The sequence below is a fragment of the Epinephelus lanceolatus genome, chromosome 22 (assembly GCF_041903045.1).
Source record: "Epinephelus lanceolatus isolate andai-2023 chromosome 22, ASM4190304v1, whole genome shotgun sequence".
In the NCBI taxonomy this organism is placed as follows: domain Eukaryota; kingdom Metazoa; phylum Chordata; class Actinopteri; order Perciformes; family Serranidae; genus Epinephelus; species Epinephelus lanceolatus.
Window position 1 is genome coordinate 16,968,049 of NC_135755.1, and position 11,127 is coordinate 16,979,175.

Genomic DNA, 11,127 nt, shown 5'->3' on the forward strand with positions numbered 1-11,127 from the left:
TTGGGTTAAATAAGCTTTTGTTCAAGTTAAAAAAAGAGAGGACCACTCTGTCTTTTAACACTTTATTCAGCTTCAGAGAGAGAAATTATTTGTTTACATCAAACTCCAAAAATGTGATAATCAAAGACAAAGATTTTACATAATATAACCATCACCAGATCTTTATCAAAACCTGAAAATATAGTAAAATGTTCCATATTTGAATAAAGCAAAATCAAACCAGTACACTGTAGACTGGTGTATTCATTCCAGTTCCTACCATAAAGATGTCGACCATACACACTGTGAATTATACAGAAAACTAAATACAACCTCAAAAGATGAATTAAAGCTCGATTGTAACTGAGAGTTCACTTCTCTGTCTTAGGCTGGTGGATATATGACGCTGGCCACTGAGTGTCGGTCAGAACATGAAACTGAACACTCTGGTAACTGGTTTGTGATGAGGACAGCTGGGGAGGCATATTTCTATTTCTGAGAATGTGTGTGGACTAGGTAAGATATGTAAGACTTCCACATGAAATCCAAACAGGAACAAACAAACAGTTGCTTACAGGAAGTTAAGAAGGCACAACATCACATGGATTTACTCCACAGCTCCAGCCTAAATCAGCCACATGGCAACTGTGCTCCCTCTGCTCCTTTAGATCCCCCCTAGTGGCATTAATATAGCTCACCAGTAGGTGGCGCTTATGGACTGTCACTGCACCCAATTTGTAGTGCTGTGAAAAGCAGGTAGTACAGCCCTTAACTAATATAAAACTAATATACAACCATAGATTTGGTACTTCGTATTCTCACAGTCCCAGTATAGTTCAAGCCTTTCTAACACCCACACTTCAAGAGAAATAAAATAAAATACAATAACAACTCCAGGAAATGACAAATAGTGATAATTCAGGTGCCATTACAGTAGTGATGGCCAAATGAAGCCAAAAGTAACACAGCACTGCAAACAAAGTGAGTAAATGAATCAAAGGCCTGCTAACAGAGGGATTGGCACGTAGAACAGATGAAATTAAACTTCTCATTGTCATTCTTTTTGAACCACTTATGTTCTCCTCCTCTGTCCATGGCTCCAGACATGTCACAGTCATCCGCTGGTACATCTGTGACCCAGTTCTTATAGGTGACCATCTCTTCATTGACCCAGAACCAGAAACCCAGAGTGCAGGTGTAGCGCAGTCCCAGCCAGACGTAGGGACTGTTGGCCTTCTTGGCTTTCTCTTGGACCCATCGCTGCTCGTCAGGGTTGGTGATGGAGACCAGGTCACAGTGGTTCATTCTGCAGTACTTCAAGGCATCGTCCCAGGTCATGTTCTCCTTGATCAGGATCATTTTATCTGCCATGGAAGAAACTGAAAGTTTGTGGACACTTTAGCCGGACAGTTAAAGTAAATATACATCTGTTTTTATGAACCAAAAATAGATGTATATTTCCTTGAAGTGAGAATACAGACAGAATCCAAATGTAAAATTCTGTGTGGAATATATTAAAGGAATTCAACATACATACACAAATATGTAGCACAAAACAAATACTGTTAGACAGACTCTTGCAAAACTCACCACCATAGCAGAAGAAGGGTTTTGTTTTATTACACTCGTCGGAGCTCCATTTTCCATCCAGCAGAGTCACAGCACATTTCTTACTGCTGTCTTCATCTCTGAATAACTCCAGATCCCAGTATCTGAAAGAGTGATTGCTCCCATCTGACCACCTCCAGGAGTCTCTGAACAGGCCGATCCACACGTACTCATACTCGTTTGACTTATACTCTCTCTTGAATTTGTTGTCCTCTAACTGTTGGTCTCCACTGACCAGGTCAGTGTGATGTTCTCTGCAGTAGCTCTGAGCCTGTGGCCAGCTCATCTCTTCTTCAATCAGATGGAATCTCTTGTTGGATTGCTTCCTTTCTGTGGGATAAACAGACAAACTAAGAAACACACACTGTTTACAAGTTATTTCATCTCATAAAAATCCTTTTTTCTTATTTAAACAGGTGAAACAATAACGTGAGATAAATTCAAATGAATCCACTGCAGGTTCACATGTTTACAAGATCAAAGTGTGTGTGATATAATAAGGTGGATCACATCATTAAAAGTAGGACTGGATTAGAATTCATTTCTGCATGTGGAGAAAGAGACATTTTATCACCACACTTACCAGTAATGTTACTTAAAAGTAAAATTAATAAATAAATTTAAATAAAATCACACCAGTTGACTTTTAAATATATAAATTTTTAACCTTATCAGCCAAGTTTCTACTTAATCCCACACAAAAAGAGGAGGTATATGTCAACGAAAACTATTGTTAGACAGGATGATCTGCTGTATACACATAATAACATTATTAGTTACATATTCTCACCATCATAGCACATAAATTTACGATTTTCCAAACAAGGGACATCCAACCATTTGTGAATTTCCATCCGCACACATTTCTCAAGGCTGTATAAATCATTCGGCTCTTCCTCATGCCATCTACTCTCACTATCATTGAACTCCAGCCCTGGCAGAGACCACTGCCAGTGCCACATCCCTCTCTCATTTCTTTCAGGGTCGCTGTAAAGCCCAATCCAGGCTCCATCTTGATTCTGTGCAGAGTCACGGAGTCTCTCCATGTCTGTCATGTCAGACACTGTGGCCAGGTCAGTGTGATGCTCTCTGCAGTACTGCTGGGCTTCAGTCCAGTTCTTTGTCTGGTTAACAAAGTGGTACTCATGGAGGTGACACATGAAGAAGGAACACTGACCTAATAACAGAGGAAATACTGCAGTGATGGAGCAGACAGCATTAAATCAACATCATGAGTACACAGCTACTACTTACTCCACGCCTCTTTATTCACTTAGATTTCTGAGTTTCTGGATGATTTGCTCTTTATTTCATGATAAGAATGAGCTTTAAGTGAAATCATTTCATGGCAGCAGCAGCAGCAGCAGCAGCAGCAGCAGCAGCAGCACTGCTGTATATGTGATAAGATGATCCACTTACCCATCAGAAGGAGCAGAAACAGACTCCACTGCATCTTTGCTCTGTTAGATGAAACTGATATTTCAGTGTGCTGTGAACCAAACACAATGGATTTAACAAATATTGTCAGTAAAATAAAAAATAAACATTTTAACTCTTAACTGTGTGTCCATTAAAAACAAGAAATACACACACAAACAAAGGTCACCACCCCCTCCAGTTTATGAGGAAGCAGAATGATGTTTAGCAGCTAATATGCAAATTAGGATGAAATCTGCATGAACAGACTCACACTGTGAAACTGTCACTGTTTTCCAGCTCATTAAAATTTCTTATTTGAATAAAACACAAATAATGTAATGCATCAGGCTGAGCCAATAACAAACAAACACCTGTTCAGTATAGTGCGACACAACAACCCTGCATATTGTTTGTTATCATGCTCTGGTTTTCATATATTCACCTTACAATACACTGCTACTATCAAAAACATATTGTGTTTCAGGAGTGCGTGAGACACGATGACGTCACAGGTTCTTTAACCAGAATGAGAAACAAAATAGAGGATAATGCAGAATTAAATTGTTTACTGTTTCTTCAATATATAGATTTAACACCCAAAAGCATGCAGAAGAAGATACGTAGTGTTTTCTCAGCCCTGAGTCTGCAGAGCAGGCTGCATGCATCCCAAAAAAGCTCCATAAACCAAATCCTGAGCCTGAGAGGTAAAACCCAGGGCAAGAAGACGTCCACTGGCCTCACAAAGCTTCACAGTATTGAAGCATTGTTGGATTTCTTTGCATTATAATGTCAGGTGTTCTTGTTATTGTGTCCACTCTTTGTAAAACACGCTGAACTTTGCATGAAATTAAAACTTTAAAATGATAAACTGTGATTATAAAACATGTCACAAATGAGCTGAGCTGTTTGCTAAATCTGGCAAATACAAAAAGACAAAGTGCAAATCTGATTTGATTTGAAATGATGTGAAATATATACTGAAAAAAAGACATTACTGTTCTGTCCACCTCTGCACACACACAATAAATAATATATCAAAGTGACACAACAGAATCATAACTTACATCTTCTGTCCTCCTCTCAGCCGCTTCACTCTGGTGTCTCTCCTTGTGTGCTGATGAAGACTAAAATGTCCCCCAGGTAGATGCTCTCTTTGAGCTGCCTTCACCTGACGTCAGCATTTGAATATCAAAATACTCAAGTCAAAAATGTCCAAAGTCCAGAAAGGATCTATTGTTGACAACAACACATTTACATGATGCAGCAGGAAATAAAAAGAGGAACACACTTTCCTGTTTTCTGTCCAACGAGCAGAAAACAAGGTGTCATACCTAAATATCCACTAATAAGAAGAATAAACTGAACTCATGTTTGTTACTCTGAAAATATAGATTTTTTGCATTGCAGAAATATAATTATTGTTATGCCAGCAATGATATGAACATATTTTTGTTGTTATTCTGTTTCTTTTCATTCACACTCACAGGCAAAGTCAACAATGCCATCAGTTTACAGTGAAACTAAAGTCCATTTATACGACAATAAATAAGTCTTTAGGTTAGCCTGTACAGTATATTTGTACTGGCACATTTTGACTGTACATTCTGTAAGGGTGTTTTCACACTCGGTCCTTTTCAGCCCTCTAAGTGCACTCAGAGCAGTGACTCAGCATTTTTTACCCTGGGTGTTTCTGTGCTGCACACTGTTGCTGTGTGATGTATTCTACATCCCACATCTGGAGACGTGCAGTATCGTCCGTGGACCAAACTACTCCTCGTCCTGCATCCTTGCAAGCGTTACAGGCGGACGTGGTTTCGTCTGTTTTTTCAAGCGTCCCAGGTCAACAGCATGTGATCTAGAGGGCTAAACACAATGGCAAAGAGCAACACCTGGAGCTCTTTGTGTTCAAATGGCACAAGGCATACTCTGGTTCACTTCAGGGGGGTCTGAGTCCTCTTGCAGTGTTCACATATGTGCAAAAAAAATGCTGAGTCACAGCTCTGAGTCCACTTAGAGGGCTGTTAGGTGTGAAAACACCCTTACAGAATGTACAGAGGTCTCCTCCTCTCCAAATCAAACGGACCAGGTGATTAAAAGCAGTAAAAACACTGATTAAAGCAGTTTCACATTAGAAAATGATGTTTTTCTGAAGCAGCTCGTCACAGAAGGGCTGCTAAAATGTCAGTGACTGTATCTGAAGCCAGTGTTTGGTTGGTCCGTTCTGGGCTACTGTAGAAACATGGAGGTGCAACATGGTGATCTTTGTAGTCGAGGACCCGCTCCCTGTGTAGATAGAATTCTAAGGCTACGAAAACACGCGTAAAACATTCTTATTATCAGGTGATTACAGACTAAAGAACTCATCTTATTATATTGCCTATCTGCCAATATATCCCCCTAAAGTTTTTGCAAGACATGTTTGTTCTAATTTAACTTTTTAAATGTGTCCCTCTGCATCACCTCTCAATTAAAAGTGAGCTGTTTGCCTGACAACAGCAGCTGACTCGAGCCCCTGCTCCTCCCTCTTCAGCGTCCCTTGTGACAGCCGCGCGCAACTCAAGCGCCCTGCAGAGCAGCATCACGTCTCCCTCATCTGACGTCATGGACAGCCAGGTAACGACTGTGTGTGCCCCGAGCCTCGGCATTCTTTGTCTCTGTTGTGAAATTAAAGCACTATTACAAATCTTAATACAGGCAGTCTAATGTGGGCAATAACCCAGCGTTAAGTTTAACAACAAGTAAGATAGTGTGGCGTAAAAGCACACCGTCTCCCTCCAACTCTCTGCCAGATTCAGGTTCACCAGCTGCCCGGTGTGAGCGGAGACACACGCCGAACTGCTTCCCCACGTCCACAGGTCTTATTAAACTAAAACTCAGTCTGAAATAATGTTTACATCTCCCACGTCGCGTCTCTGCTGATTAAATTAAACAAAGATGACGTCATGCAGTTTGGGGCTGCGGTGCGTAAAGACTTGATCTTGTGATCATGTGAACCCATCCCCCTTCACTGCCATTCTCTACCTGTCCACCAGATGCCCTCAGACTTGCACACTTCCACATGCAGCCACTTCCTCCTGCCCTGCAGTCACCCCTGTCCTGCCACTGCCATCAGCCGGGGCGCGTTCAGTCTCACAGGGTGCCTTTCTTTTTACTTTTACAAGGTGCTGCAGCTGCCATTTAAAAGTCTGTGCTGTTGCATGCAGCATGCACACAGTCAGGACACACTACTGCCTCATAAGATTACACCTTGAACTTTGACCCTCTTGCTTTTATATCCGTTGCCTTGGAGATGAAACAAACGCCACTTACCCAGTTCGCCAGAGACTGAGATCAACCCAGAGAGCTCTGCTGTTGTTACTTTGTCATGTGTGTAGTTTATAATTTAAACTATCTTAATGATCTTTTTTCTTAATAGACGTGCAAAATCAGGGTGCACTTGATGATCTGAATGAAAAATATGTCTAATTAGGAATATTAGATATAGTAATACTTAGGTCAGTGACCTGTTCGACACAACTATTAAAACATTAAGGAGAAAAACAGTCATAAAATATTAAATTCCACAGCCTGAGATGGCACAATACAATTTCTTGTAACTTTAAACTGTTTTTAATCCCCTGGCTACTTAAAAAATAGCAATCATATTTTATTTTGATTTAAATTTGAAGTTTTCAAAGCTGAAAAGGCATTGATTTTCATGGAGTGACTCATTACACACTTGCCAAATGAACGGAGTTAAAGAATAAAAAGCTTGGGTTGAATAAGCTTTAGTTTTAGTGAAAAGAAGAAAAAGAAGAGAGGACCACTCTGTCTTTTAACAGTTTATTCAAGCTCAGAGAAATCAATTATCTGTTTACACAAAATTCCAAAAACGTGATTATTAAAAACAAAGATTTTACATAATAAAACCAACTAGATCAAAACTAGTGACGGCCAAATGAAGCCTCATGGACCACTTTCTTATTATGTGACCCCACCACATGGCCCTCTTGGTTTGAAGATAAAGGCTGAAGGACTTGCAATGAAGTGTGCTTTCAAACCTTTGTTGAACAGACAGCACCATCTAGTGGCTTCAGAAAATAAAGACAGTGGTTCATGAGGCCTCATTTGGCCATCACTGCTCAAAACCTAAATAAAGATAGTAAAATGTTCCATATTTGAATACATGAGAGCAAAACCAAACCAGTACACTGTAGACTGGTGTAGTCATTCCAGTTCCCACCATAAAGATGTCGACCATACACACTGTGAATTATACAGAAAACTAAATACAACCTCAAAAGATGAATTAAAGATAGAGAAATAAAATATAACAACAACAAGCTCAGAAAATGACAAATATTGATAACTCAGGTGTTGCTGAATCAGAATAAAGAGACAGAAAAACCCATCACAGGGTCACATCCTCAGTAATCTGATGCTGCTTTGAAACTGACTTCAATGTAGCTACTTTCTCTCTATTTAAATCTGCTGTTAAAAAGTCTGCTGGTGATTTCACATCTCTCCCCCTCAGGTTGGGATTACTACATGTCCCAGAATGCCGTTCAACAAACACATGTTATAGTGTAAATGTTTCCAAAAGTAACACAGCACTGCAAACAAAGTGAGTAAATGAATCAAAGGCCTGCTAACAGTGAGTATAGAGGGTTTAGCACGTAGAACAGATGAAATTAAACTTCTCATTGTCATTCTTTTTGAACCACTTATGTTCTCCTCCAGCCAGACGTAGGGACTGTTGGCCTTCTTGGCTTTCTCTTGGATCCATCGCTGCTCGTCAGGGTTGCTTAGTTCCCTGTGCAGTGATATAAGGCGTCCTCTGAGGTCTCGCTCTCATCGGTCAGGATCACTTTATCTGTCATGGAAGAAATGGAGACAAACACAGGCCAGTGTAAATAACAGCTGTAACATTACTTTATATAAATATATTTTATCACGTGTTATATTATCTTTAAAATATTCACCGCCGTAGCAGAAGAAGGGTTTTTTCTCATCACAGTGTTCATCCCTCCATCTGCCTCCATCATTCAGCATGGTCACAGCACATCTCTCACTGCCCGAGTCATCGTTAAACTGTGGACCCCTGTATCTGAAAGAGAAACTGCTCCCATCTGACCACCTCCAGGAGTCTCTGAACAGGCCGATCCACACGTACTTGTCTGACTTATACTCTCTATTGAATTCGTCGTCCTCTAATTGTTGGTCTCCACTGACCAGGTCAGTGTGATTTTCTCTGCAGTAGTTCTGAGCCTGTGGCCAGCTCATCTTGTCTTCAATCAGATGGAATCTCTTGTTGGATTGCTTCCTTTCTGTGGGATAAACAGACAAACTAAGAAACACACACTGTTTACAAGTTATTTCATCTCATAAAAATCCTTTTTTCTTATTTAAACAGGTGAAACAATAACGTGAGATAAATTCAAATGAATCCACTGCAGGTTCACATGTTTACAAGATCAAAGTGTGTGTGATATAATAAGGTGGATCACATCATTAAAAGTAGGACTGGATTAGAATTCATTTCTGCATGTGGAGAAAGAGACATTTTATCACCACACTTACCAGTAATGTTACTTAAAAGTAAATAAATAAATAGAAAATAACACCAGTTGACTTTTGACTTTTAAATATATAATTTTTTAACCTTATCAGCCAAGTTTCTACTTAATCCCACACAAAAAGAGGAGGTATATGTCAACGAAAACTATTGTTAGACAGGATGATCTGCTGTATACACATAATAACATTATTAGTTACATATTCTCACCATCATAGCAGATGCATTTATGATAACTACAACAACGGACATCCTTCCATTTGTGATTGTCCATCAGCACACATTTCTCATTTGTAGAACGGTAATTATTCGGCTGTCCTTTATGCCATCTACTCTCCCTATACCTGGACTCCAGCCCTGGCAGAGACCACTGCCAGTGCCACATCCCTCTCTCATTTCTTTCAGGGTCGCTGTAAAGCCCAATCCAGGCTCCATCTTGATTCTGTGCAGAGTCACGGAGTCTCTCCATGTCTGTCATGTTAGACACTGTGGCCAGGTCAGTGTGATGCTCTCTGCAGTACTGCTGGGCTTCAGTCCAGTTCTTCTCCTCTTCAACAAAGTGGTACTCATGGAGGTGACACATGAAGAAGGAACACTGACCTAATAACAGAGGAAATACTGCAGTGATGGAGCAGACAGCATTAAATCAACATCATGAGTACACACCTACTACTTACTCCACGCCTCTTTATTCACTTAGATTTCTGAGTTTCTGGATGATTTGCTCTTTATTTCATGATAAGAATGAGCTTTAAGTGAAATCATTTCATGGCAGCAGCAGCAGCAGCAGCAGCAGCAGCAGCAGCACTGCTGTATATGTGATAAGATGATCCACTTACCCATCAGAAGGAGCAGAAACAGACTCCACTGCATCTTTGCTCTGTTAGATGAAACTGATATTTCAGTGTGCTGTGAACCAAACACAATGGATTTAACAAATATTGTCAGTAAAATAAAAAATAAACATTTTAACTCTTAACTGTGTGTCCATTAAAAACAAGAAATACACACACAAACAAAGGTCACCACCCCCTCCAGTTTATGAGGAAGCAGAATGATGTTTAGCAGCTAATATGCAAATTAGGATGAAATCTGCATGAACAGACTCGCACTGTGAAACTGTCACTGTTTTCCAGCTCATTAAAATTTCTTATTTGAATAAAACACAAATAATGTAATGCATCAGGCTGAGCCAATAACAAACAAACACCTGTACAGTATAGTGCGACACAACAACCCTGCATATTGTTTGTTATCATGCTCTGGTTTTCATATATTCACCTTACAATACACTGCTACTAATGCAGAATTAAATTGTTTACTGTTTCTTCAATATATAGATTTAACACCCAAAAGCATGCAGAAGAAGATACGTAGTGTTTTCTCAGCCCTGAGTCTGCAGAGCAGGCTGCATGCATCCCAAAAAAGCTCCATAAACCAAATCCTGAGCCTGAGAGGTAAAACCCAGGGCAAGAAGACGTCCACTGGCCTCACAAAGCTTCACAGTATTGAAGCATTGTTGGATTTCTTTGCATTATAATGTCAGGTGTTCTTGTTATTGTGTCCACTCTTTGTAAAACACGCTGAACTTTGCATGAAATTAAAACTTTAAAATGATAAACTGTGATTATAAAACATGTCACAAATGAGCTGAGCTGTTTGCTAAATCTGGCAAATACAAAAAGACAAAGTGCAAATCTGATTTGATTTGAAATGATGTGAAATATATACTGAAAAAAAGACATTACTGTTCTGTCCACCTCTGCACACACACAATAAATAATATATCAAAGTGACACAACAGAATCATAACTTACATCTTCTGTCCTCCTCTCAGCCGCTTCACTCTGGTGTCTCTCCTTGTGTGCTGATGAAGACTAAAATGTCCCCCAGGTAGATGCTCTCTTTGAGCCGCCTTCACCTGACGTCAGCATTTGAATATTAAAATACTCAGGTCAAAAATGTCCAAAGTCCAGAAAGGATCTATTGATGACAAGAACATCATTTACATGATGCAGCAGGAAATAAAAAGAGGAACACACTTTCCTGTTTTCTGTCCAACGAGCAGAAAACAAGGTGTCATACCTAAATATCCACTAATAAGGAGAATAAACTGAACTCATGTTTGTTACTCTGAAAATATAGATTTTTTGCATTGTCAGAAATATAATTATTGTTATGCCAGCAATGATTTGAATATATTTTTGTTGTTATTCTGTTTCTTTTCATTCACACTCACAGGCAAAGTCAACAATGCCATCAGTTTACAGTGAAACTAAAGTCCATTTATACGACAATAAATAAGTCTTTAGGTTAGCCTGTACACTATATTTGTACTGGTACTACTTGTACTGACTGTAAATTCTGTAAATGCATGTTTCTCAGTTATTTGCTTCAACAGTAATTTAATTTGTATGTGTTTCAATAGGTTTGTGGTGTCAAACTCAGCTTAAAGGAACAGTGTGTCAGACTTAGGGGGATTTAGTGGTGTCTAGCAGTGAGGATTGCAGATTGCAGAAAGCTTCTCCAGGTCAGGATTCCTCCAGTGTTCATTGTTCAGGAGGTTT

General features: G+C 39.6%; 1 protein-coding gene and 1 pseudogene across 3 annotated transcripts; both read right to left on the reverse strand.

The window, feature by feature from the left end:
• Positions 1-88: 88 nt before the first annotated feature.
• On the reverse strand, positions 89-4,343 carry LOC144459706 (C-type mannose receptor 2-like). Of its 2 annotated transcripts, none has more exons than XM_078164196.1 (5): positions 4,071-4,343; positions 3,007-3,076; positions 2,378-2,764; positions 1,570-1,917; positions 89-1,343 (listed from the first exon to the last, which is right to left on the reverse strand). In XM_078164196.1, exons 2-5 carry the CDS (start codon positions 3,038-3,040, stop codon positions 985-987), a joined length of 1,128 nt encoding a protein of 375 aa, XP_078020322.1. In that variant the 5' UTR covers positions 3,041-3,076; positions 4,071-4,343; the 3' UTR covers positions 89-984. The 2 variants fall into 2 exon arrangements, with proteins under 2 accessions (XP_078020322.1, XP_078020321.1); XM_078164195.1 differs by having other exon boundaries at positions 94-1,358.
• Positions 4,344-7,513: 3,170 nt separating this feature from the next.
• LOC144459758 (C-type mannose receptor 2-like) lies at positions 7,514-10,708 on the reverse strand (annotated as a pseudogene). The gene is made up of 5 exons (XR_013488565.1): positions 10,378-10,708; positions 9,400-9,469; positions 8,771-9,160; positions 7,968-8,312; positions 7,514-7,858 (listed from the first exon to the last, which is right to left on the reverse strand). The product of XR_013488565.1 is annotated as a C-type mannose receptor 2-like (transcript).
• Between the last annotated feature and the right edge of the window lie 419 nt (positions 10,709-11,127).